Genomic DNA, 27,715 nt, shown 5'->3' with positions numbered 1-27,715 from the left:
TTTGGGAGTCAGTCGGGACCCGGGGGCGAATAGGGCAGGCGTATGGCCATTGCGGGGGCCATAACGCGAGAGCGCCTCCCGGTGACTAGGGGCTTAGCAAATATGTGAACGCATGGCAGAGATACGGTCATATGGTGTTCCTTAGCCCCTAGGTCATCCCAATGCCTGGTGGGTGCCAGGTTGTGGTTAATCAGTCAAACGTGGGGTTGTTTGATTTCGCAGATCCTGACCTCATGCTTTGTGCCAACCCTACCAATGGTTTGCTTAATAAAGTTGTGGCCTTTCCTCCAGCACGGTCTCCTGTGGTTATTCAGCAGCAGCATCTGAGGCAATGTGTCTTTTGGCTTAACATTGTCTGAAATCATCCCACCCCCTGTGATGTGATCTCTCCTAACCCCTACAGCTCCTGGGGGGGGGGGGTTGGTTTGTAAACTCCTATGGTGCCCCCAGGCCTAAATACCCTAAAGGCACCAGATCCTATGTGGTTTTGGAAGCTAAGCAAGGTCAGACCTGGTTAGTATTTGGATGGGAGACCAACAATGAATATTAGGTACTGTAGGCTATATTTCAGAAGAAGGAACTGGCAAAACCACCTCTGAATATTCCTTGCCTAAGAAAACTATGAGATTCGTGGGGTCACCATAAGACAACAGGCACCTTGAAGGCACATATATATACACATGCCCCAAGCACACTGGGGGAAAGGCCTGTCTGCTTAAACAGTGTTTCTAGATAGATAGTCAAGACCAAAGATTGGGCTCTTTCAGAGTGCTCTTCCATCCCTCACATCCTCATTCCTTTCGGTCTCCAAGGGCGATGGAGCCTCTGCAGAGTCCAATCAGCATTTTGCTGGAGAGACAGAAAATACAAAAGAGTCTTTGCAAATAATTAGTGAGTGTAATTGTAGCTGATCTTTGATTAATGAAGAGGGATTCTCGCCGCCTTAGGAGTCCCGGACGTCATATGCAAGAGCGAGTGGGAATATTGTGAGGAGGGGGGAGAGTGAGAGGCCGCCACATGCAGCCGTAATTGTTCTGTTTGGAGATTATTTATCACCTCTGTGCTCCCTGCACAACAGAACTGGCTATTAGTAGCTCCCAGGCTGTAGATGGACAGGCAAATGGGGAGATGGCGAGGGAAACGGAGCAGGAAGTCAGAGGGCATGGTGGGGCACACAAGCACAGCAAAGATGCTGTCACAGCAGGGACCCTTCTCTTCCTGGGTCCACTTTGACAGCCTCTCTAGAGATCCTGAGATGGAGAGAGGATAATGAGCCTTTGCAGTAATCAGCCCCCACTCTCATCTGCATCATTCTGTTGCAATATTGCTGACCACCCCTCTTCCCCATAGTTGGTCCCAAAGACATTAGTGGCCCTTGGGCCCACCTCTGATCTAGAGCGTGAGGTCACAAGCCCTGCTTAGCATGTGGCCAGTAAATACTTCTCCAAATGCCTCTTTCTCTCCAGTCTCTCTGCACTGTACATTTTCCTACTCCAATGTGATGGGAAAGAAGCTCTGATCCACTCCATCTCCCTCCTAGATGTAGGCTCAGGTGAAGAAATCAGCAGGGATTACAATTCAAGGCTTCCTTCTGGCACACCTAGTGATGTTCTCTGAAGGCAAGGAAGATTAGGTGAAGCCCAAGCTAGCCTAACATTAGGTAGAGTGAAATAGTGACTTCTCGTGGTGATGTGGAGTAGGGCACAGTAGCAGCCAGGATGCTCCCTTTTTGTTGGGAGCACAGAGACAGGCAACTAGACCTGTATGCCTGAAGCTAGCTTGCTGCTGCCCTCTCATGAGGTGGAAGGGGGTAATCAGTTTGCTGACACTGAAGTAATATTCAGGTGGCAATCCAGTTGGCTTCTGTAGATGGAATGGGAAGGGTCACCATCTCATCTTTTGCTGCAGGCAGTAAAATATCTTGGGCTGGTTCTGAATTAGCCATATTCACAAATACCACTTGAGACCAGTCTCTCCATCACAGGCCACTATGTACTTCTTGCAATCTATATGCAGGGGCCCACCCCCAGGGACATCAGTAGGGCAGTTTGGGTTGTGTGAACCACACCAAGTGACACCTCAGAGAGGAGTGTAATCTGATGCACTGGTGGGAAGGGGCTGCTCTCTGGGTCTGGCAGCTCTGCTGGCTGGGCAGGGAAAAAAGTATCCCTCCTTTCCTTTCCTGCCCAGCCAACAGCTTCACCAAATCTGGAAAGGCTGCAGGGTGGCAACAGCAGCCCCCTTCCACGAGAAGTCACCGATGGAAGGGGCTGTCTTCCAGCTATGGCAGCTCTGCTGGTTGGGCAGTAAAGAGAACTACCTCTCTTTGCTGCTCATCCAGCAGTTCAGCCAGACCAAGAATAGGCTGTTGAAGAGAGCAGGGGGTATTAAAAAATGATCCGCAGTGGATTTCAAACATAGTAAGTACGCCACTGCCCATCCCCTCCATTTCATGTCTTCTTAGGACTTTATCACACGGGAAAATGAGAAAGTTAACCTAAGGTTAATCCAGGGTCATTCAAGGTATTTTGCGTAATTTCGCAAAAGAGTTTCAAATGATGTTGCATGCAAATGGAACGCAATCCAAACGCAGATGTGAGAGATCCCGGGAATAGCTTCATTTGCAAAAATATCAAATTTATAAATCCTTTCCCACTGTGAATTCACAGTCATTTTGCATTTGTGTTAGTATGAAAGGCATCTCCAGTTCGGCCATGGGATTCCCCCTATTAGAAACAAACTACAATTCCTATGATCTTCTGTTGCAATTTTGCTTCCTGTATTAGTCCTCTCTGGCTGCTGAGAGGAAAGCAGCTATTTTCGAAAGAGGAAAGAGCGACGGGTAGGAAAGGTAAGGATGAGGAACCTGAGCATGCCTCCTGCCTATTCTTGCCCACCTCTAATGTGGGGGGTTTCCTTGGGTCCTCATATGGACTCTGATCTCAGAAATGTAAAATCTTCTAGACACAACTGCGTCCTCCCTTTGCACATGGAGACACTAATTCAAAATCAAGAAGGCGATGATATGTACTCATGTAAGTACATTTGCATTCACACTGCTTTCTCTTTCGGATAGATGCTGTGTTCATCTGTGAGTGTGATAAGCTATTACATAATTTCTAGAATTTCCAGATTGCCCACACTTTCTTCTTCTTTTGGGATGGTGATACATTCCTCCGTGTGAAAAAGTCCTTTGCAATGCTGGACCACAAGAATCCAAAACTGAAAATGTGAGGAAGATGATATGGAATAATCATTCCAGACTGGAGGAAGACTAAAAGACAGGCTAGGTCATCAAGGCAGCTGTCATACTTTGTACTGGTTCTGAAAATTATTACTAGGTCATTTTGTGACCACTGCTTGCAGAGAAGATACAGTTGCTAAATATATACTTGCACAACCAACTACTCTATGTTTAGTGGGGATCTGGAAGCCTGCACAGCTGTGACTGCAAGGTGTCAAATACAGCACCTAATGTACAATGGAGGGATGACTCAAGACAAAGCCAAATTTTTGGACCTTGTGGTTTTAGAAAGGCAGATAATGCAATGACAGTTTTTTGCTAAAAGAAAGATATAAGTCTTGGTAGCTTTCTAATGACAGCAGCATTTCTTCACATTTTGTACAACTATATTTTTAGTTTTCTTCTACAGCCTACATCCTCTCTATGTCTACTATTTGTCTCATGATTTTTCCTGGAGTTCTAGTTCCTGTTTGTAAAAACACAACTATAAGTTTCTAAAATGTGCAGTAAAAAGCCTTTACAAAGAAATTGTAAAAATATGAAAAACGTTATGGGAAATTACCACCATTTAAAATTAATTCCAATTTAGAGAACAGGTAAAGTGCAAAACTTGGGATGCTTCTGTGAATTCCAGAGCCCCTGCCTCTAACAGTGCTTGTTATTCAGCTTGCAATGGGGTGTACCTCAGGGCAACAGCCTAGTATATGTGAAGCCAGAATTCCCTGCATTGACCATATGGACCTGCAAGAAATCTGGATGAGCAACATGGGCATCATGTGTCCAGTTGTGTCACCTCCACTCAGCACCACACCACGGCACATGAGAAGTGTGTTATTCCCATGACACATCCCTCTGCTACCCATGCCGAAGGTGATTTAACAGCAACTAGCCACTGGCTCAAAAGGATTTCCCTCCATTTTGACACAGTCTTCTTTTTATCTGGGAGTGTTGTGAACCAACAAGGGGAAACTGGAGGCATATGAATGTTCCAAGTTGGGGGAAAGGTAAAAAAAGGAGAGAAAACAGATTAGAGGTTGGTTGGAGGAAAGAATTTTCTTATAAGTTCTGCTGACAAGTCCTGAAACTGAAAGCTTTTAAGAAAATTAAGTAGCTGGGAGATAGGATCAGGGGTCCTCTTCATAGACAAGCAACTGATTACAAGATAAGACATGGATCTATGGTCTATTTTCATCCTAGAGAGAGGTAAACAATGCAGTGTTTGAAGGGTCTGCTTAGCTTGTTTAATAGTAACCAACAAAAGACAGACTGGAAAATGTGTGTATGTGCGTGCGTGTGTCTGTGAGATGGGCTGGGGGAAACACCAGTGACTGATATGTTTTTACTTCAGGCTGTTTAAGTCTAAAGCAGGCTACTGGGAGCATTTCCCAAAGGATCCCATAAAAATGGGAAAAGGGACAATGAAACGGCAGATTAAATTTAATGCCAGTAAGAGCAAAGTGAGGCACACTGGGAAAAGCAATCCTTCTCTTGAGTTAAGAGTTATGATGGGCTCTATGTAAGGCTGCTCCCACTCAGGAAGGAGATTTAAGGGAGTCCTTGTGGCCAGCTCCCTGAAAATATCAGATCAATGGGTGCCTCCTGTCAAAAGCAGCCAAGATGATAGGAGTAATTACGGAAGGGATAAAAATAATAATAGAGAAAATAGCTCCAGTACTGTTATATATAAACCTATATGGAGTACCCACATAAACATCTTTGGTAACCCTACTTAAAAAAACAAGGAAAAAAGGACATGGCAAAACTGGGAAAGATACAGTACAGAAAGAGACAACAAAATCATTGGGAGATGTAGCCATTTAATATTATGGAAAAGGTAAGAATAATATTAGGATATCAATTTGTAAAATAGACAAAGACAGAGAATCAAGTTGCTACAAGATAATTAACAGAGGATACAAAGCAGGAAATGCAATCCCTTGAATTGGAACAACTTTGGCAAGCCTTTGATCTTTCAGACACAATGAAGAAGAAGCAGCAGCTAAGCCCTGAACACATCAAACAATTGGCAACATTAGAGATAAGGCAGGAGATTCAGGTTGAGGATGGTGTCAAGAAGGCAGTGTCCCAGTGACCCAGGATGATATGATCTCCACACATTTCAGGATTTTCAGAATCCTCTTATATTGTATTTTGAAATAAAATATAACAAGCCCTCTTTCCTTCAAAAGTCCATTTTAGAAAGAGTAACAAGAAGTAAAGTGTGCTTACCCTATGGAATCTTTCTGTGCTTATAATTATTTTGCTCTGTGTATTCATTTGAGGTTTCCATGACATTTTGATCTGGGGCCTCTGGTTATCACAAACACCTGGATTTATTAAAAATGCAAAATATTTTACAGTACTCTGTTCCAGGTTCCCTTGTTTTTGTCTTTAAAGTGTGGCAATTATAATACAATTATAATACTTGTAATACTGAAATCATCAGGAGGTTTGAATCATTGTCATCCCATCATCTTGGGTTACTACATCCACCTCTGGTAGATTCTTGCTGACACCAGTGAATTCAAAGTGGACAGTGGGATATCTGCTGTCGAAGTGATTCTTCAGCAAGTACTCCCCTCCTTCGGGTATGTAATTGTTTGTAATGCCTGATATGATAGTAATCACATTTCTCATTAACTTTTCATGGTACCTAAGAATCACCTCCAGGAATCTAAAAAGCTGCTTCATTTCTAAGCTGGTTAAAAAAAAGAAAGAGAACAATTTTTCCCCCAATTGTTTATTGAATGTTTAGTGTAACATAAAAAGGAGAAGGTTATAAGAATGATGTTTAAATATGTAGAAACATTCAAGGGGGGGGGAGAGAAAAGAAAGAAGGTTGGATTGCCCCACCCAACACATTTACTTTTAAAAAATCTATCAGTCATTCCACCCTTTAAAGAACACACACAACCACAGATCCACACTTAACCTATTAAACTCATTGCCTCAAGAAATATTTTTTAAAACCCAGCCACATGAATGGGTTGACATATAACTATTCATATTAGTCAGCAAAATACTAATAATGTCAGAGTTTGCTCTTTTTTAGGGAGATGACTGGAAGAGTAATTTTTCTATGAGTTGGAAGCATGGGTTGGGGTGCTATTCTGGTCCCAATCCTATCAGCTGTGTTGTGTGCAGTTCTTCAATCATGACAACAGCCAAACCGTTCACACACTGGATGAGTCAATGAGTTGCTGCCTGGTTCATTAGGGGGTCATATGGGATAGCATTGGTGAATCAGAAGCCAAAGATGGGTGTACTCTTGGAATAATCTCCATTCCTTCTCATCAACTATGCTTGCTAACATAACAACATCAAATTCCCCTGCTTCCTCAAACTCACTTGGCATAGGTGGAGAAGCTATAAGGAGTTGGACTGGCTTCCCAGCCCCATCACGAAACAACAACTAATTTTCTCAGCTTTGTTCTCCCCCACCCTTCCAATCTCTCAATTCATTCCCAGAAAGACTAGCATTTAATACAGAGCTTCCAACTCTCTGCAGTTCTGATTGAGCACTTGCTCTCCTGACAAGAACAAAGCCAGAAGACCCAAAGGGGCTTGCTATTCTTACATCAGAATCGCATTCTTGCCCCACATAAGGCACTTGCAAAATCTGTAAAGGGGGCACTTACAGAGCTCATTCAAAAGAGTGCAAGAAAACTGTATATAAATAATAATAATAATAATAATAATAATAATAATAATAACAACAACAACTAGACAAAACCAAGACATGAAGATAATAGTCAGAGACTACACGTGGTTGAATTTTATGTAATATCTAAAAATACACTTGTTCACCTGAGCTTTTGAGATGTAACCTCTCCTAAACCTTACTGTTTCAAGATTATGGACTGCTTTTTGTTTTAAGTCCAGATTTACAGTTGTTTTAAAGAAGTGTAAATTCTGTATTATTATTATTATTATTTAATTAAATTTTCTTATATCCCATCTTTCTCCCAATATAGGGACTCAAGACAACAAATTTTATATTATCTTGTGTACTGCCATTGGTATATTGTGAACCTACTATACTTCAATTGGGAGGAATTTATATATTAAATATAATAAATACTAACTGACACAGTACGTTGGCTCCTCTGACTACAGATTCTGCATGTATATTAGAGAAGAAGGGGGAGCAAAGAGGCACCTCCAACTGCATGAATTGGGTAAAAATGTGCCAAAAACATGATTTGCATTACCATACTGCCTACTCTTTGCTTTCTGAACAGGAGGGACCATTTCCTTAGACATACACATATAAAAATGATGTGAAGACCATTATGTTGTAGTGGCTAAACAGTTCAATTAGGTAGGCTCAGCCATATAAATGTCAGTAAGTGAATTTGAGTCAGTAAGTGAGTCTCTCGTGTCTTAGCTACATCTCAGATCTGTTGGGAGGATAAAATGGGGGGGGGGGACATATATTGTCCTGAGGTCCTTGGAAGAAGGGTAGAATACAAGTATAATAAATAAATATACATATTTACACATATATGCCACTTCCCATAACAGGATAGTATGAAGAGATGTGATAAGCCATCTTGTTGCTGATGAACAAGCCTGAGTCTCATCTGTGACTGGGAAGAACATTGCCTGGTAACCCCATATATACTGCCCTGAGTTCTATTATGAAAGATAGACAGGAGTATAAACATAACATGTTCTCTTACTACATCCTTCTGAGCATTGTGTAATACCTCCAATGCATGATTCCCTTGGTCTGTGCTTATATGAATCCCATCTAGGGCACACAGTGCATTTGAAATCGTTCTCTCTTACATCCTAGCAGAGGGAGAGAGAGCATGGAAGACACAGAGAACATCATGTAGATTAATTACATTTGTATGAACTGTTCTCTTCCTTTGACTCAGGGCACTTATCATGAATTTAAAGAAAAGTTACAGTATGTGTTAATTATGCTACATAATAAAAGTATACCTAAATTAAACATCACAGGAATGATTCTCTTAAACCTGAGCTTCAAAGAGAGAGCAAGGTTGCTGCCATGAGCCACAATAATGTCTTATTACTATGCCTTCTATGCTAGATTTGCAACATAGGAAACTCCCTCCACCTGATTATAAACATCACGATTAGATTTTGGTGGACAGGAGCCATTACTGTGATTCTTGGAACTATCTGTATTGTTTTGCCAATCAGTGTTTGAAGGACAGTGTGCTCAAAGTGTGGCCAGATTGATACTGGGCCTTTGCTTCTTTAGTACACAAAGATTTCCTGTGGCATGACTTTGTTGCTTGTTACTTGATTCTCCTAACACACACAGAAAGGGAATACAAGTGCATGCCTGTGTGGAGTCCAGGTTTCCCTCTTTTGTACATGAGCTAGTCATCATGGGCTACCACTATGGCAGGGACCTACAGAGGCTTACTAGAAAGTAGAAGAGTGGAGAAATAGAGAAGAAAATCCAGATTCTCTCTCTCATTTGCAAGGCTTGGCTCGACCTTTTGGCCTTCTGTTATCTTGGTGCTGCACGTGTGTCAGGCGGCTCAAGCAGTCTGCGGTTTAGAAAAGGGGGAAACATGGTTTTAAACAATTATTGTTTTTTCCACCTGACTGGCTGCAAACTTGTTAATTTTTTCCCCTTTAATGTGCGAAAACAGAGACAGCAGCTGCATGGAAATGAGTCGCCCTCCTATCCCCAGGCCCTGGCTGGCGTTCAGTGTATGCCGGCCTCTAGTGCAATCACAGCCTTCTATAAATAAAGCCCAATATCTCATCAATGGCAGAACAGCCGTGCTTTATAGAGTCGTCTGACATAAAGCTGTCCCTCTTTACGGGCCTCAAACCATTTGCGTAATTTAGCACAGCTTTGTAAACCTTCTGTTCTCCCCACTATACCTATGTGCCTATGTGCACAGCCTAATGGCAGGGACATTGCTACACACTTCATTCCAGTAAGCCTGGGATCTCCTAGTACCTCCCACATATTTACAACTAGTGACACTTGGAACCAAAATATACTCTGAATAAAAAGGCAGGAACCCTTAAGTCCAAAGATGAATCCCACAGTTGTAGCTAGGACACATTCAACATAATACATATACATCATCAGATACCATTTCTCAATGCCAATTCTTCCCCTCTCTCCCAAATGACTATTCACTCCTTTTTGAGTTTGGTTAGAGCTTTGCTTCCCTCCCTTGCTCCCAGTTTCTTGTCTCAGAATCTTTGAGAGTCTGCCACAGATTACTACATTTTATTATCACTATATAGTGTGCAAAAATAAAAAATAAGAGTTATGTGCATTAATGAAATGTAGAGGAGTGACTTTAATGCAGTGTCTGCAAGACTAATTCATATAACAGTTTTTAAGGTGGAATTGTCACCACAATCTGCTTTTTAAAGTATAGTACTTGCAATTTTACCAGATGAAATTTTCCCCAAAACCTTTTCCCCCAATGGAAATGAGAGGACTACAGTATTAATTATATGAACTCACTTTCAGACCACTTCCTATTTATCGGTACAGTCAGCGCTCCATATCCATGGATTCTTTATCCATGGATTCAAGCATCCACAGCTTGAAAATATTCAAAAATATACAAATTCCTTTAAAAAAAAGCCTTGATTTTGCCATTTTATATAAGAAGCACCATTTTACTATGCCGTTGTATTTAATGGGACTTGAACATCCATGGATTTTGGTATCCACAGAGAATCCTGGAACCAAACCCCAGCGGATACCAAAGGCCCACTGTACAATATACTTGTTGTAACGGTTATTATTATCTTCTGTTGTTGCTGTTCTTGCTCTTATTTTATTACTTTATTGTCTGCCTTTCCCCCAAAACTGGGGATGACGTCAGGTAAAACAATAAATAAAAATAAAAGAAATATAAATAAAAAGAACATGCCCATAAAATATACAAAAAAGATACTATAAAAAAGTAATTATCTCCAAATTAGCAATGGAAATCATCAGACGGGGCAGGGGGAAGCTGGGAGTAAAAGGCATACTCCCAGCAAAGTCACAGGATCACGCTGAAGATTTTCAGACATGTCGTATTTGTCCAGGACTTAACCCATGAACATCCAGGAATGCTCCAACAACAAACCATTCACAGATAAGTCCTGCGAATGGTTTGTTGCTGGAGCATTCCTAGATCTTCATGGATTAAGTCTAGAAAGAGAGCAACGTTGTCTGAAAATCTTCAGCCCAATCGCGTGGCTTTGCCAGGAGTATGCCTTTTTCTTCCCCGATTTTCTCTCCTCTGATAATCTCCAATGTCCATTAAAAAGGCAGTAAGCCAACAAACAAAACAAACAACAAAACAGCCCATCCCAGCAGACTATTAAAATCTCTTCCCTTATAAACAATTTATTCCTAGAAGTCTGTAAGAATAGAATAAAATAAAAGCCTTCATCTGTGGGCAAAGGAGCAGAAAGGGAGAAAGCCCGCCTGGCCTCTTTAGGAAGAGAATTTCAAGGTCTGGGTGGAGCCAGCAAGGAGTCCCTCTCTCCTTTTCCCACTGAGGTTGGTTAGCCAAAAGCAGGGCCTCTCCCAAAGCTCTAAAAGCCCAGTAGGTTCATATGAGAGAATATGGTACTTTGGTTAGCAAGTTTCAGATCTAGAAACAATATTGTTGTGGTCTGGCAAAATCTGCCCAGCATGGCACAACAACCAATTTACATTAAAACAACAGCTCTCCTCCAATGCCTCACATGATCAATGTCTATACCAGCATTACCCAGGATACTATCCCCCCCAGACCTGAGTGTGCATCCTATTACCACATGGCGCTCTGGCTATGGGGCCTTTTACACATTATGGTAGGAATGTGGAAGCCATTGGGATTTACCTGACAGTACTGCTATGAAAACCTCCCACCATATGGCTTTTCTTACATGACTCTGGCCCGGTACACACAGGCAGGAAGCGGCGTGCCGTCACGGATACTATGGTTCTGGAGTACACAGCAACCGCATGCTCCAGAACCCTAGTCCATATGGACAGTGGCATCATGGCGGCATCCTGTCCACATGGGCGCCACCATGATGATGCCGCCACAGCGCAGTGTTCGCCTGTCCATGCCAGGAAGAGATGTCATAAGGGTTCCAATGCAGTCTATGACGTCTCAGAAAGGAGCTGCATTTAGCAGCTCCTTCTTAGAGCATATCATTCCCGCAGCAACTGCATGGTCACAGGGTGTCTGGGGGCATGAAGCTGCACGGACACCCCTTTTCCAGGCCAAAGAGCAGAAAAACACCAGATTGGGGCCACAGGTTGACCATTCGGTTACTGTGGTCCCAATCCAGCGCTTCCAGGGGCGGCACAGACCCACCCCTTTTGGGTTGGTCTGTACAGCCCCTGTCACATTCTGGCCAGATCATAATGAGGAAAGAAGGACTTGTGTGTGCATTTGGACTATCTACTTGACGCTGAGCTTTTCCATCAAAGGAAGGGAACCTTCCTTTTTTTTCCTTTCCTATCAAGGGACATATTCCTTTGACCAGAAAGCAATATAGTTGGTGGATGAGGCCAAAGCAATAGCAGGAGGGGCCAGATCTCAAAGAGTGTGGGGCCACACCTTTTCTCTCTTCCTCCCCCCATCTCTCATCTCTTCCTCCCCTTCTTGTCAGTGAGTTACCACAGGAGGGACAGAATGCTCTTGACAGAGGTTTGTTTTGCAGAGTACAGCAGAAGAGCCATCTTTGTTTTACACAACACTTGCAGTTCTGTAAATGTGGCTCCCTAACCACCACCATAACAGATAAAACTGGATTAGCAGTTTTGCTGCCAAGATGTTTGCTCGTTCTGAGGCCTGAACCTCACCCCAAACATTCCTTATCTGACCAAAAAAAAATAAAAAATAAAAGGGGGGGTTGCTTTTGCTGGCAGGTTTCAGGAGATAGCAAATTGTCCTTTCAATAGGTCACAGTCCACTCCCCACAAATTGTTTAACATCAGAAAAGTCTCATTTTTAAAAACCTAAAGTAGACTTCCATTTACCCTCTTTGGAACCATCCTCTGAAGCCTGGGAAGGGTTGCAGGTCCCAGAACTGGCCCCTAGACCCATGGTTTTGCATCCAAACTAGTACCATGTTATACAAACAAGATTAGCAACAATACTATCCACAGAAACTCAGTTCCTTTCCATTTTTTCCTTTGTCCCCTCCCATCATTCTATTCCACCTTACACTATGTTCATACTTGTATGCAGCCAGCTTAACAACTAGGCAAATTAGAAGAAGCACAAAACATGCTTGCCTGGGGCATCGTTAGGGGCATATGGACTGCACCGGGTGACACCTCAGAGGAGTTATCAGAGTTCCAGATAAGGGAGACTCATTCTGTAGTATAATTTGTTTAACTGTGCTTTAGGACTATAAATATTAATTTGTTTTTCTCTGTACAGTGGGCCCTTCCTATACATGGGGGATCCATTCCGGACCTCTCTCCCATGTATGGGAAAAATGTGTATGCTCAAACCCCATTGGTTTCTATGGCGGCATGTTCCCATGTGTGGCGCCACATGCGCGCCTGCAACACACACACCATTTTGTCCTCCCAGGCTTACCATACACGTAAGCTCAAATCACTGTAACTCTTTTAATCTCATTATGAGCCGCCTTGAATTTTAGTCCTGGGAGAAAGGCGACATATGAGCCAAACAAGCAAACATCCTTATTATTATTCAGTTACTACAACTTTCAAGTGATGTCTTGCATACATGACACAGCCATTATCCCAGACAGAACAGTCATATCTTTTGACATTGCCTCAGACACAATATACTTCAGTAGAAGCAGTCCAGACACTGATTGGCAAGCAGTGCGAACCAGCCTTTAGCTGGTGGTTTATGAAGGGGAAGGGTGGGTGGAGATTTGAAAATGGAGCAGCTCTGTCTATTCTAACCCCTTCCACACTCGCTCACATTGACAGCACCACGCAAAACCCCTCTTTCAATCAATTTGGCAGTTCCCGAAGCTACTTGTCCCCATATGGCAAAGGCAGGCCCCTGGGGCATGCCCTGGGCACCTGCTGCCAAGATGACTTGCTGAGCACAAAGAAGAAGTGGGAGGGAAGTATACCAAAGAACTATAGAGCTCCCAGAGCCACAGTGCTTAGCATAACCTGCTCTCTATCTCGCAGGTCCTCCAACAACATGGTGAACATACCTTCTCTTCCCCCATTACCAAAAACTTTATTTATTTATTTAATATACTTTTTAGCTCCCTCTCAATAACCCAAAATTCCCAAGTAGACTAACAACAATAACAACAAAGCCAGTTAGAATTCACCATCATGTTGTAAAAGCATCTAAAGTTTAAACATGTTTACAATATAACAGTTAAAATAAAATAAAATTTCAAACATCCAACAGCTGCTTTCACTTTTCCCCCTTTTTTGGGGGGGAAGAGGATTTGCATTTTAACTGGTGCAGAATTGTGTGAAACTGAAAAGCTTACCAATTCCTACATCAACAAAAGCTGGATTGATTAATTAGATAGATAGATAGATAGATAGATAGATACTGCCTTTACAAAATTTTATCATTGTTTATTGAAATGGGGAAAAATCCCAACAAGTGTTTTTCCTAAGAATATTTTCTGTCATTTGCCATGTGCTAAATGACACAGGAGGAGAGGTGAGGAGGGGCAGTGTCTCCGTATCCTAGAGCCGGTGGCCATGACCTCGGAAGGCTCAGCTGCCAAGAAAAACAGAGAAGCAATGCACTCCTCTGGCAGCTCAAAACAAGGTTTGTCTGTGTGGGAACCTACTGTCAGTGAGGGAGCAGACTGTTCAGTTATCGTACAACCAAGCTTTAAAGTAACCCAAAGAAGAACCTGAAGTCACCATTGTCTTTGGGCTGAAAAGGTACAGAAGGAATATTTCCTGTGATGTGTATACAGAATTATCTTCTCCCAAATATTTTTTCTCAACTTACTAGGACTGTCATCTTGTGGGAAGAGAAGGGTATAGCAGAGCACAGAGACTGTGCACTTGTTCTCCCTGCCTTCGTATCTAGAGGAAATGGAAAAGATTGGGGGTAATTCCAGTAGAATGAAGTTCAGCACAGAGAAGTCACACCACAGAGGCCTCAAACCAAGTTAAAGTCCCACCAACAGCCAAAGAACCATATCTGGAGATACTCTTGAACGAAATCAGATTCTATTTCTATGGGCAACAGGAAAATCCCAGAGCTTTAAAAGTTAAGACTTCTACAAAGAAAAAGCCTCTAAGGGATTCTTAGCAGGTTATCCCACTTGCAGGGGGCAAGTCCCAAAGTATATTTTCCATCAGAGTGGGATCTTGCTAAAGATTAGTGTGGATCAAACAAAGGATCTTTCTCAGAAGCATATTGGGCTGAGCAGACTTCTGTTAACATTTTCCTGTTGACTCATCTATCCTCTCATCTCACCCTTGTACCCTGCACTGAGGAGCTATGTTTGACCCTACAGATGTGAAAGCTATACTACTGCCTCAGAGCTATAGCAAGGAAAGACAAGGCTCTAAGCCAGGGGGGTGGGATCAGGATGCTCCTTGGCACCAATGTACCATCAGGCACTCACGGACACATGCACCTGCTGTCCTCATGCACCGAGCAGGAAGAGCAGCTTGAAGGAGGTTCCTTGGGCCCAGTGCTCGCACATTCCCTGACAGTATTACAGACAGGCTTATTAAGTGTGTAATATTAAATTAACCCAGATAAGAGCGTAAGAGCTTTTAAAGTCAATTCATTAAATATAATTATGAAGATAGCTTTTTTATGCGTGGCAGCAATCTGATCTCAATCACAGTGACGGTGCTGAGCCTGCAGCCCCCACGGCATCTCTGCTTGTTCTGCTGTTGCGCTTGTTCCAGAGCCCTGCCATTGCTTCTAGGCAAGGGAATCACTCTTCACCCTCTCGTACCCTGAGCACTGGCATTTGAGGACCAGCATGCCAGGAACATCTCCTAACCTACATGAACCCTCCTATCGGAGCCTTGGCTGCCTTCCTCGGGTGCCCTTCATATTCATGAGCTGCTGGTTCATTTATGAATAAAGTCTCTCAGCAGAATAGCAGCTACATCAGCAGACCCAAGGCTCAGAAATTGCTACCCCAGACCTGGACTTTGTGGATTTCCCTCAGTTTCTATCTGAACCTTAATTAAAACCTGAAGAAGGAACAGAAAGAGAGGCAATGAGCTGTGGTATCTTATAACTGTCTTCCACCATTGGGGATAAAGACTTGGATTTCCACTCAGTGGGTCATAGTGTGACCCGGCATACACACACCCTGATTGAAAAATGCCCCCGGACTTCCAGCCAAATGCTTCCCACTCCTTCCTCTCCCCCCCCCCCCCCGGAGCTAATGAGGCTTTCACTCTCCCAAGGCTGCTTGCGCTCCTGCCCCAGTTAATTAACTGCTCCTGGGGAATAATTAATATCTGTCAGGAGACGTAGGGCCCATGCCAGCCACTCTGCCAAGTTCTGCTCAGCAGAGATCAGGGGACAGAAAGAGGGAGCCTAGCCCATCTCCTATAGCTGAAGCCCTCCAGCCTAGATAGGGCACTTTTGTTGCTGCTCCTCAGTCAGGGGTGGGGCCTTCATACCTCCATTTCACTCTCCAGGCAAGGATACCACATCTTTCTAGGTAGGCCCAGCAGAGCCTTGAGGATGTTGTGACACCCGTACAGTACTCTGCTTGTTATCGATGGCAAGCCAGTTCCCTGGCAGTCCCGAGGGAAGTGCAGGCTTTCAGGCAACGGTGGCAGCAAACTTTACTATGGATAGTTTGCCCTTTGCTTTAAGACAGGTGGAAGTGGGGAAGCACTCCATTCCTTTGAGGACACACAATGAAGACAGTTTCAACTGAAGACTCCCTAACTCCAAATCTACTTAAACAAGGGCAGCATAGATTTATGCTAGTATTAATGGAATTGCTTGACTGAAAACTGAAGATGGCTCCTCCATCTTTAATGGTTGTGTAGAAGAGGGAACTTCAGCAGATGTTGCTTGTGACACAATGAAGTAGCAAGCAAAATATGCTGAAATTCTACATAACCATTAAAGGGATAGGAGCCCTCTTCAGTTTTCATTCTGGCAACCCTATTTGTATAATGAATGAGAACTGGAGGCAGTGTTTGGGGAGGAACGGAAATCTTGGAATATAAACTGGGTCCTGATAGGATAGACTTGCCTACATCTGCCCAAGTGACCTATGGTGAAAGCAACACTTAAACAATTCTTAAGGTTTGCAGTAAGACCAGACTGTAAAGGAGCTGACCAAGGGACTGAACTCTATCCCCCAAACAGAGCTAGCATCTTTTGTTGTGGCTCTGTGCCTTCAAGTTGTTTCTGACTTGTGGCAACCCTGAGGTGACACTATCACAGAGTTTTCTTCAGAGGGTTGAATATCCTTTTATTCAGATTCAGACTAAAATTCATTGAAATTCATCAACCCACTGACATGGAAGCCACCAACCATCACTGCTGAAGTCTGAAGACATTGTGACAGTTAGTTCTTATTGCAAGACAAAATGGGAGTTTTGACACTCTGGACTCCCTACTCCACTAGTCCTCTGATCACCTCCTAGGAATGCTCTGGCCTAAAAGCCCAGAGTAACTTCACTAACTGCTTGTACAGAAAAAGTCTGCTCGTACCAGGGGAATATGGAACAACTAGCGGTGGGAAGAAGGAGAAGCGAAGAAGAAGAAGAAGAAAAACAACAACCAGTCAAAGAGCTGACACAAATTGTGGGTCACTGCATCTACAGAAGGAGTACAATGTACCCTACAGGGAGTCCACTTCAAGGTCTATGCCATGCAGGCTTTCTAGTGCTCAAATAAACAAGCAAACAAACCAACACCCAGAGCAGCTATCATGCATGCTTTGCCAAGAAAGTATCTTTGCACAGACCCAGCATTGATTGGTGGAACCAAGGAAGGGGGGCACAGAGGCCTGGAGGCTCCTGGGACTGGTTACTTATTCAGATGCTTTGGACACAGATTCCCTCTCTATGCTGGCTGCTTATTAGCATTTTCCAGCCTGCGGGCAGCTCTGATGGATGGAGCATAGTGCTGGTTTCCTTTCACTGCAAAACCAAGGCCGAGAACTTGTCTTGGCTATGGTGAAGGCTCTAACATCGCTTTGTCTCCCTGCTGCTCTAGAGTAAAGCCTTTGGAGCTGACAAGGCACATCCTCCAGATATAAGGAATAGGGAAATTACACACACCAGTTATAAGGACATGGGATTGATTGGCTTGACCATGGGAGTCCCCTTAATTGAAAGAAGGAATTGATAGAGAAGGTAAAACTAGAATTGGGTAGGAATTATCAGTGGGGAAGAGGAGAAAGCATAGACTACACCTGCCTCTGTGTCACTCATTTTTGTGCCAAAGAATAGCTCACGCATGTGTGATCATCATTCATTGATTGTACAGTCAAAGATGACTTACTTGTGTGAATGTAGTCATCATAAATTAATTGCTGTAGCCATCATCAATTAATTGTTGCAGATAGAACTTTCTTTCAACCAGTGCTGCTGACTGAATTCTTTCCAAGGGAGGAAAATTCACAACCTGAAAATGAGAATCATCAAGGACTGAACAGTCAATGACGTACACGTACATGTGTGAATGAGCCCAGAGAGAGATATGCCAATATAAACCACCAGATCTTGGAGTTTTCAACATACTGTTTAAAACAGAGAAGGGAAGAGACACACTCTTTCTTACATGTTCACCTTAGAGGCACAGCAGCAGGGCAACTCCCTAATTATGGTTTTTAACAGCAAGTGGATCTCTAGGTACTATATGGTCCCCAGGACGTCCACAAACAATAAGCAATACTGTGGTATGCTAAATAGGTATTGCAGCATAATCAGCTTCTGTGAGTTTCCTAGGCTCTTTTTTTCATCAGATTCATTCGTTGCTTCACGCCATGTATCTATTAAAGTGGACTCTATGCTGCAGAAAATGTATTAAGCCCTTTAAAATGGGACAGTGCTTCATATAATATTGGCTCCCAAACTTCAAAACACCACTAGCTTCAAAGAATACAATAAACACAAGATGAAGATGTGACCTTGGGCCAGTCACACTCAGTCTTGCTCAGCCTGATCATACTCACAGGGGTACTGCGACAGTAAAAGGGGATGGAGGGAGAAAGCTGTACATATTCCTTTGAGTTTCTTAGTGGAAGGAAAAAGTGATACATGTTCAATAAACAAAGTGCACAAAACACCATGGATAACAGGCATCATCAGTGTTCTGTGCCAATCTGGGGCTAGTAAGAGAAGCTCCTTATAAAACCTAGAAAGATGAGGCAGTGAAAGTTAGCATGACAATGGCAATGATAGCTCACTAAATCAGTCTTTCTCCACCAGCTGCCCTCCAGTTGTGCTCGACTATTACCCCTGGAAGGCCACAGTCTTAAACAGTCACAGAACTGTATATGAAATCTGTGCTGATCTTGTTTGAGAAAGAAGGGAAAGACTTGGAATTGTATTGTTTCCACAATGATGATGGGAAGGTAAGAGTACCTCATCAAGGGAGGACAGCCTTTTGGGTAAAGATGGCCCCCACCTTCACTTTGATATCCTTTGTTGGATATCAAAATTAGTAGGAGAATGGTGTCGCTGCTGCAAAGCATTGCTGCCCAAACCATTACTCGAAACATGAAATACTTTTAAAACCACACGAAACAGCTTTAAAACATAACTTGCTTCGTATTCTTTGGGGGATTATTTCTTCCCTCCCTCAGGCCAATCTGTGTCCTTCCCCAGGCTTGCAGGAATTAATCCTCCCAACTATCCACCTACATTGGCGGGACTGCCTATGGTCTCCTTTTCTCACTCTTCCCTCCCTTCTGCAGGCCAAGGTTAGGGAAATGGATTGTGTTGCTGCCTCCAAACAGTGGTGGCCAAGGAGCTGCACCAATGGGCAGGCAGGCAGGAGGCGGCAGGTGGAGGGGGAGGCAGCGCAGGGAACTCATTTACCCAGAGTAAAAATAGGCTGGAAAATGTGACATTTATTAAGTACGATTGTGGAAGAAAGGTCATCGCCAGCCCCAGCACCGAGACGGGGTGCCACTGATTATACAGCTGGGGAACGAGGCGGCAAAGCCAGCCTGAGCAACAGCAATTTAGGGGTGGGGGGTGGAAGAGGGAGAGAAATGTGTGTTCTTTTGTGCCTCAAGCCCACAATACACCAGGCAGCGCTTTCTTCTGCTTATCGTCTGGCATGCCTTAGGATCAACATCTGCCAACACCCTCTGACCCTAACCATCCCAGGCCTTAGGTCTCAGCCAAGACATTGCTTCGGAGAAACCCAAACAAAGATGGTGGCTGCAGAAGATACCATCCCCACCAAACTACTTTGAAACTGTGGATCATAACAATCCCAGCACTTTTGGTGCTTTTCCTGACCATGCTCTTATCCAACTCTTCCGATTGCCTTGTAACCCTGCCAGCAGTGATTCAATTCTCTGAATTCTTCCAGCATCTTTTCCCTCTGCTTCCCTTTCCCATTTGACTATATATTAGATAAGCGCCTCACTAAGCCTGCATTTTTCGCATGGCACCCTCCCAATTACCCCAAACCCAGTAACACATAATATAAGGGGGGAATGTCATAACTGCCAATATTTAGGGATTGTCAAAATGTTAAGGAGATAAAATGGGCAGCAAGAGATTTTTTTTAAAAAAAGAAGTTACAGATAAAATATAACCCCATTGTTTTTGTGCGTTTTTCAGGCTATGTGGCCATTTTCTAGAAGAGTTTATTCCTAACGTTTTGCCCGCATCTGTGTCTATAATCTTCAGAGAATGCCAGCCATAGATGCGGGCAAAATGTCAGAAATAAACTGTTCTAGAACATGGTCACATAGCCTGAAAAACCCACAAAAACTATGGATGCCGGCCATGAAAGCCTTCTACTTCACATTAAAACAGCAGTTCAATTTTTTTTAGATTCACAGATTCACATCAGTTCCATTTTTTAAAGAAATGCATTTGGTTCCCCTCCCAGGTTCTGGAAGTAGATCCCCTGCAGAGCAGGTGCCAACCAGGTAATTGTTCTTTTGAGTGTATACTGGTAGGATGCCTGAGCACATCCCACTCCAACACATCTCCATACATTCCCATCATACTCTTCAATTCAGCTCCCCCTGCCTTACTATTTCATGCCTCTGCCTTGACAGCCTCTCCACCTTGCATCCCTCATAAGCTCCTCAGGTATCCTAACACTTCAGAGAAGAAAAAGCCTGAAATGCAAGGGCCAGCACCAAAGAAGCAGACCACTTGCCCAGTAAATATGATTGCTCCTTGGAGAGTGGGCAGGGGGGAGCTGAGTTACAAAGACAAAGAAGAGACTCAGTTCATTTCTAGCAAGGAAAGATGCAAAGAGCAACAAACTGAGCCACAAATGTGTTGAGAGACAGCTCCAACCAAATACTGAAAGGGTTAACTGTCCAATCCTTTCTGGCTTCCTGCCTAGAGGCAAGTGTCTTGGAACACCAGGGCAGGGACACCAGGGAAGGAGGGGCTGAACAGCAGTGTGCTGTGGTTGAGCCTTGACTCCCCTCAGCTAGTAGGGGGAGGGCAGGGCTTCCAGGGAATCTCCTGTCCAGTGGAGTACAAAGAGGTGATTGATGTTCCCTGCACAATTCAAGCAACAGCACTGTCAGCCTAGGAATCCAAGGCAGAGGGTTGGCACACAGATGCATTTGCTTGCCATCACAGGACTGGGGGAGGAGATGAGGGAAAAGGTGTCCTGTTTGTAGACTATTTTCTAACCCATGCTCCAACACCTCCCCTCCCCACATGCACCGCAGCTTTGCCAGAGCAGAGGGTACACGACAGTTAAGCCAGAGCCAAGAAGCTCTTGCTGCAGCTCAGTAAATGGCCCGCCAAGATTTACTATGCTAGCTGGGCTTTACTGCACATGAGATGCTTACGCTGGGGAATCTTCCTGGCGGCCCCTTAATTTGCCGTCCCATAAAGAATGTGGATTTGTGACGCTAAATAGAGGGAGATCATTTACTGAGCACAGCTCTTACTTACAGGATCTTTAAAGGGGATTCATCATGCGATGCAATGATGCAAGAGCGGCTCAGCAGCAAGATGCACAGCCACGGGAATGGTAGGCAGGTAGCAGCAGCAGCATCTTCCAAGGGGGAGCCTAACTTGTACAAGCCTCCACAATGGCCATTCCAAACTACACTGTTACTCAGCTCCTAATTTTCCCCCATGTCCTATATAGCCCTTCATTTCTACTCCTGCCTCAGATCTCTGAGCTTCAAATCCCTAAATGGTCAAGAACAGAGATTTGCAATGTTCCACAGTACAGTCAGAATGCCTCCAAAGTGGAGAGAGGGTCCTGTCCTCCATCTCCTAAATCCACACATCAAAACCTTGCCTTTGGCACTGGGATTCCTTCGGAGGGACATCCCATCCATCAACACTTTTCACAGCATGCAGTCCACTGGAGAGAGATTTACTTCTTTGCATTCTGGCCATGGTTGTACGTGTTCTTCTAATCCATAAGTACCGAGTTTAGCTCCCTGAAAATCAAAGCTTTTATTTAAAACTGCCACCACTACTAGCCAAGGTTCTGGTCCTTCAGCAGGTAAACTAGGCTTGAGTATACAGTACAGGCAATGTTTAGCAAACTCCTAGGGTGAAAAGGCACCATATGCAAGGGAGCAATCACAGGATTTCCAACATTTCTTTGTTTGTTCTCTTTCATTGTTTGATTTTTACTGGAGAGGAGCCTTTGGGCAACTAGTTTCATTTGGAAGGTGGTGTGAAAGAAAAAGCTGTGTAAACCTTTCCCACAACATCATTGCCCAGCAAAATTCCCATGGCCATTTTCATGCATTTCCCTTTCTTTGGAACAGATAGCATCAGGAGTTGGTAAGCTGATTTGGATCAGGAAAAAAGCACAGGGAGAGGAGATGTTATGCACCCTCTTCTTCCCATGTTGCTGTTCTGAAGAAATTGGCACTCTTCCCCCTGTGCAGCTGTATTTCAATAACAAGAGCCATAATAATACTTTTTAAAATCCTGAAAGGATTTGGGCACAACATATAGTTTGGCTCTTAGAATCCTGGGGGATACAGAAGAGAACAGTAAAGGATGGAGCAGGTGGCCAGGAGGCAGGGCCAAATTTGCCAACCTATACAGCCTACAGAATTCTTTTGAGCACCAAATCGGAGCACAGAAATGTTCAGAGGGGTCTGTGCCCCCCTGGAGTATGTGCTCAGTGCAGCCTTTTCCGCCTCACTCCAACCAGGCATTCTGACACACCCTGCAAGCGGCTCAAGCAGCAAAGCACCTGAAAAAACTAGCCCCAACTGTGGGGCAACCTCTGAAGAGGGGCATCCCAGGATTCCCAGCTTTGTTTTCCTACCTCTACTGTTCCAGGCATGCCCCCTCACAGCAGAGGCTTGAATACAGCAATATGCTTGCATGGCCACGGTGACCAGGAAGCCAATCTTTTGACCCACTTGGCACGTGTGTTCATGCCTGTCTGTGTGTGTGCATGTTCTCACGTCTGTATGTGTCTCCTCCTCCTGGCCTCATCTTCCAGGTTTTCCCCCACCCCTACACACACATACGCACACAGAAAGAGAGACTGATCAGGAGGCGAAACAGCCTCTGGTGTCCGCAGGAGAGAAGCAGCTCATTTCCAGAGTCATTACGGTCTGAAAAGGGTCCCATCAGGTATTCCGCTCGCTCAGCACATTTATTTCCCCAAACCACAGCAGGGATTTGTGATTTTCAGACTCAATATTAGAGCAGGCGCAGGGCTGGCTCATTCCACCCGGCAGGAAGCCTTCCTGTCAGTGCAGGCAGAGCCAGGCCAGAAAGTGCTGAGAGGATGGCAGAGTAGGTTGCCAGGATGCCCTGGCTGGGATGGTGGCAGTTCCACCCTGGCACTAAGTTGGGAGCACAGCCTTCTAGAAGCTGAGGAAACTTGGAGAAAGCACCTCATCTCCTTCCCTAAAAGTGTAAATACTGAAATATCTAAGGATACTCAACAGAGACCTTGTGGCCTTCCTCTCATAACTTACTGGCTACACAGTCCATTTCCTTCCATACTTTTCATTCTATCTAGTGGCCTACTCAAGCAAGGAAAGAATTGTCAACTCTGAAGTGGGTGATTCCCGCTCTATATATGCAGCTGACCTATGCCCACTGCCTATACAGTGCTACCTCGGGTTACGAAATTAATTCGTTCCGCCGTTCCGTTCGTAACCCGGAACAGTTTTTTCCAATCTAACTTTTTCGTACCCCGGAAATTTCGTAACGCGATCATTTCGTATCCCGGGGTACCACTGTACCTTGCCTAGTTCACCCTGGTCTCCCATCACTCAGGTTCTAGGGCAGCTCATGGCCCACCAAGAGGTTCTCTCTTCCAGAATGAAAAATAAGATTCAAGCTCACATCTGGGGGGAAGTTGGGTACTGACACTTCATCCGCCTCAACCCACTTTGACAGAAGAGCAAAAGAAGAACTTGGCAGAAGGCAGAGCAGGTACTCACCACCGTGAAGTTCTCCGCAGAGCAGTTCTCTCCGCTGAAGCTACAGTTCTTGAGCATGTCGTCAAGTTGGTGCCCAGTGCGGTTGACGATGTCAGCCATGTCTGGGTCTGGGTAGAGCAGGTCAGAGGCCTTGTGCCCGTCACGGTCCTTGGGGGGCAACCCGGTCATGTTGGCCAGGTGGAAAATGTCGGCATCGGTGAGCGCCGAGTGTCGGAAGCGGTTGATGTTGCAGATGGTGATGGCCGGGAAGATCATCTTTTGGGTGGCCTCCTCGTCCAGAGTGGTGACATGTGGGTGCTCCAGGTAGAAGAGGGCCGATCGGGCCGCCTGGTAGAGGAAGAAGGCCAGAGAGGCCACAAAGGCCAGGGCCCAGAGGGCCCGCCGGACCCCCAGCCGCCCCGAGCGGCAAATGTGGCCGAGGCCGTGGAGGGTGCTGGTTCCGGCAAAGGCCGCCAGGTCAGGGTGGTGCGATCTGCCAGGCTCCTCTAGCAAGCTCTCCTCGTCCCCTTCCTCTTTCGCCGCCTGCTTCTCATCCTCCTCTGCAAATTTGATTTTGCAGACAATCTCAATCGGCATTTGTGCCGAGGCACCAGGCAGCACGCTACCCCCCCAGGGAGGGGAGGCAGCGGGAGCCTGGGCTGCCCGGCACCGGCCGCTCTGCCCCGGCTGCTGCAGGTCGACCCTCAGTCGGGGAGCCCAGCCGAGGAAGAGGAGGAAGAGGAGGAGGAGGAGGAAGGGGGCTGAGGAGCCTGGCCCCAGTCTCCCTCTCTCTGGAGCCCCTGGCAGCTGCTGGGCTCTTGTCTCCCTAGTGATCTGCTGCTTGCTGGGGCTGCTGCTCGGGGTGCTTCGCCGGCCGCCTTATCTGCCCAAACCCAGCTGCCAGAGCCGCTCGCTGCTGCCCGCCGCTCTCTGCGCCGCTGCTCTGCACGCCGCTCCTCGGTTAAGACCCCACCGGAGACAGGCAGCATTTAGGCATCGTGTGCGCTAATAAAATCCAGGGGATACTTAATAATTCAAGGCATGTCAACATTATTTCATCCTCAAATAAAAAGGAGTGGGGGGGGGGGGGGGGGAAGAGGAAAGAGGAGGAGAGAGCGAGGGAGCGCTCCTCCAAAGAGAGCGGGAGGCGAAGAGGGAGGCGGCAGACCGGGGCCGGCTAGAGGGAGCCTGGCGGTGCCACTTGTTGGAATGGCTCGCAGGCGGGCCAAGTCGGTGCCATGGAAGGGCGGCACGGGAGAGCGGGGGCGGGCTTTTGGGGGCAGTAGTGCCTGGAGCTGGCAGGGGGAGCTTCCCTTGCCTTGCCTTGCCTTGCCCTCTCGCCTCCTGTGCCAAGCTGCCCCCCTCTTCTCTCCGCGAGAGCCCCTGCCTTTGCCCGCCGCTGGACAGCTCCCTCGGCCTCAGGCCCTACCTGCCCTCTCGGCGGACCTCCAAAATGAAGCACACCAAGAGGAAGAAGAAGAAGAAGAAGGGAAGGAAGGAAGGAAGGAAAGAGAAAAAGTTGCGAGAGAAGGGAAGGAAGGGGCGCAGGTAATTCGGGAGGGGAAACCCTGCTGAGGGGCCTAACTGGAGGAGGGGGAAGCGCGGAGGACTAGAGGCGCCCCTTCCTTCCTCCGGAGCAAGCCCAGGCCGGAAGGCAGGGGGAGGCGGGCGAAGGGAAGCAACCCAGGCCGCCGCCTCCCCGCTGCACCCGGCTCGGCCCCTCCGTTCCTCCTCCCGCCCCACCTCCCCCGCTTTGCTTGGGTGGCTGGTGAATTGCTTCTCCTCCCGCGGAGGCGGAGGCGGAGGCCGGCCGGGCGGCCAGGGAAGCCCTCCCTCAGGGGCCGCCTGGCGCGGGACCAAGGCGGAAGAGCCCTCCGAGGGAGCAGAGCGAGAGAGGCCGGGGCTCCGCTAAGGCCAAGGGCCGCCAGGGTTGGCCAGGGGACAAGGGCCCGCCCAGGCAGAGAGGAGGGCGCCCCAGCTCTTTCTCCCCCGGAGCTGGGCAGGGGCCACCCAGACCGCTTCTTCTGCCAAGGACAGCTGCCGGCTCTTGCTGCCCGGCGGGGCATGGGACACCGAGGCCATGGGCTCTTCCTGCCCGAGGCTGCTCTTGGTGCCAGGGCCGCCTCGCCCCCTCTTCCTGCCAGAAATGCTTTCCAAATGCTTCCAAAGGGCGATCCAGAGGGGCCTCTTCCGGCGGGCCTTCCCGGGTTCACCTCACCCATCCAGCCCCCGCCACTCTCCGGAGCTGCCTCTGCCTTGTTTTGAACAACTGTTTAACATTTAATTGGATTGGATTGTGGATGGTGAGAACTGTTTGGTTGTGCTTTAAGGGTGTTTTATTATTGTTAGCCACCTCGGTCTGCTTGGAGAGGCGGGGTACAAATACTCTTCTTATTATGATGCCCGCTCTCTCTGCCAGAGGCCTGTGCCACACAGGCCACCTTCTCTTCCAGGGGCATGGGCCACGGAGGAGGCTTTCTGTGCCAGGGGGCTTTCCAGGCCGGGCTCCCTCGGCTTCCCCGCTGGGGAGAAATGCCAGGGGCAGCCCACTCACTCGGCATGCCAAGCCCCCTCGCCATCGCCCGGCTGGCCGGTCTCCTTTGGGCCTCTTTCTCTCTCTCTCTCCTGGCCAGCAGAGCGGCCTGGGCGGGAGGGGATGCCCTGGGGGAGGGAGGGGAGCCTCTCTCTCTCTCTCTCTCTCTCTCTCACTGTGTCCCGTGTTTCTGCCACACTCGCCAGCCGGTCGCCTCGACCTTCCCTCCGTGCGCGGCACATGCGGCCGCCTCGCCGCTCTCCGACCCCCGCCGCCAGGGCCTTGCAGGGAACGTGCCCCCCCCCCACCCTTGGTCACTCCAGAAGGCTGGCTCTATCCCGATGGGCGAGCCAGAGCGGGATCAACCCGCGCCCAGGGCAGGAGGCCGACGCTCTTTCCTCAAGCAGTGGGGTGCCCTGTTTGGTGGGGAGGGGGGCGAAAGCCTTTTAAAGGCAGGGAGAAGGGTCCTCCCGATTTCAGCACCTGGGGTTGGCCTTTTTCAGAGCCAGCGTAGCCTTGCGGTTGGAGCGGTGACTCCAATCCCGGCTCGGCCAAGTAACCCACTGGGCGACCATGGGCAAGTCGCACTCTCTCAGCTTCAGGGGAAGGCCATGGGCACACCGCCTCTGGAGAAACCTGCCAAGAAAACCCTGCGATAGAACGCATTTTAGGGGTTTTTTTGGTGGTGGTGGTGGTGGTGGTGGTGGGGGGTTTCGGGCTATGAGGCCATGTTCTGGAAGAGTTTATTCCTGACGTTTCGCCAGCATCTGTGGCTGCCATCTGAGAATGCATCTTGGGGCCGTTCTCTGAAGATGCCAACCACAGATGCTGGTGAAACGTCAGGAGTAAACTCTTCTAGAACACGGCCACATAGCCTCCCCACCCCAAAAAATAACTATGGTTGCCGGCCATGAAAGCCTTCGACTTTCCAGAACGCATTTCCTTGGCAGGCTTCTCCAGAGGGCGGTGTGCCCAATGCCTTCCCCTGAGAGAGTGGGGCTTTGCGGCCTTAGGCTCGCCGTTAAGTCAGGAATGACTTGAAGACCCCCAACAACCATTTGGAGGAAGACGTATGCCAGGGGACCTTGCGGCACTCGGAGACTGGCTGAAAGACCAGGGTTCGCCATTCCCAGTTCGGCCATGGAGCCCACTGGGTGAAGGGAAGGGCAAACTTCCCCTGAACAAATCGTGCCCGGAAAACCCCGTGATAAGGGCGCCCTGAATCGGAAACGACTGAAGGCACACGACGGCGACAGCAACAACAACGTGAGCCTTCGTGGCCCTGAGTCGACATCCTCGGATGCATTTGAAGGCAAAAGGGGGGCGACCCGTCTTTAGTCTGTGCCACGCAAAAGCAGGACTCCCGGATGTCTCTCGGTGAAAAAAGAGTCGCTTCAGCCCATGTCGCTAGTCTCTTCGGCCCCAAATCCCTCAGAGTCGGCCAGAGTTACGCC

At 46.8% G+C, this 27,715-nt stretch overlaps 1 protein-coding gene across 2 annotated transcripts in view; it reads right to left on the bottom strand.

The window, feature by feature from the left end:
• The window catches only part of ASIC4 (acid sensing ion channel subunit family member 4), a 145,512-nt gene extending 120,198 nt beyond the window's left edge, over positions 1 to 25,314 (bottom strand). For both annotated transcript variants that reach the window (XM_042449921.1, XM_042449939.1), the window contains exon 1: positions 23,750 to 25,314. In XM_042449921.1, coding sequence (XP_042305855.1) covers positions 23,750 to 24,325 — 576 coding nt within the window. In that variant the 5' untranslated portion in view covers positions 24,326 to 25,314. The remainder of the gene's footprint in view (positions 1 to 23,749) is intronic.
• Between the last annotated feature and the right edge of the window lie 2,401 nt (positions 25,315 to 27,715).

The sequence above is a fragment of the Sceloporus undulatus genome, chromosome 1 (genome assembly GCF_019175285.1).
Source record: "Sceloporus undulatus isolate JIND9_A2432 ecotype Alabama chromosome 1, SceUnd_v1.1, whole genome shotgun sequence".
Lineage (NCBI taxonomy): Eukaryota > Metazoa > Chordata > Lepidosauria > Squamata > Phrynosomatidae > Sceloporus > Sceloporus undulatus.
Note: the sequence above shows the minus strand (reverse complement) of the source record. Positions and strands in the feature narration are given on the sequence as shown.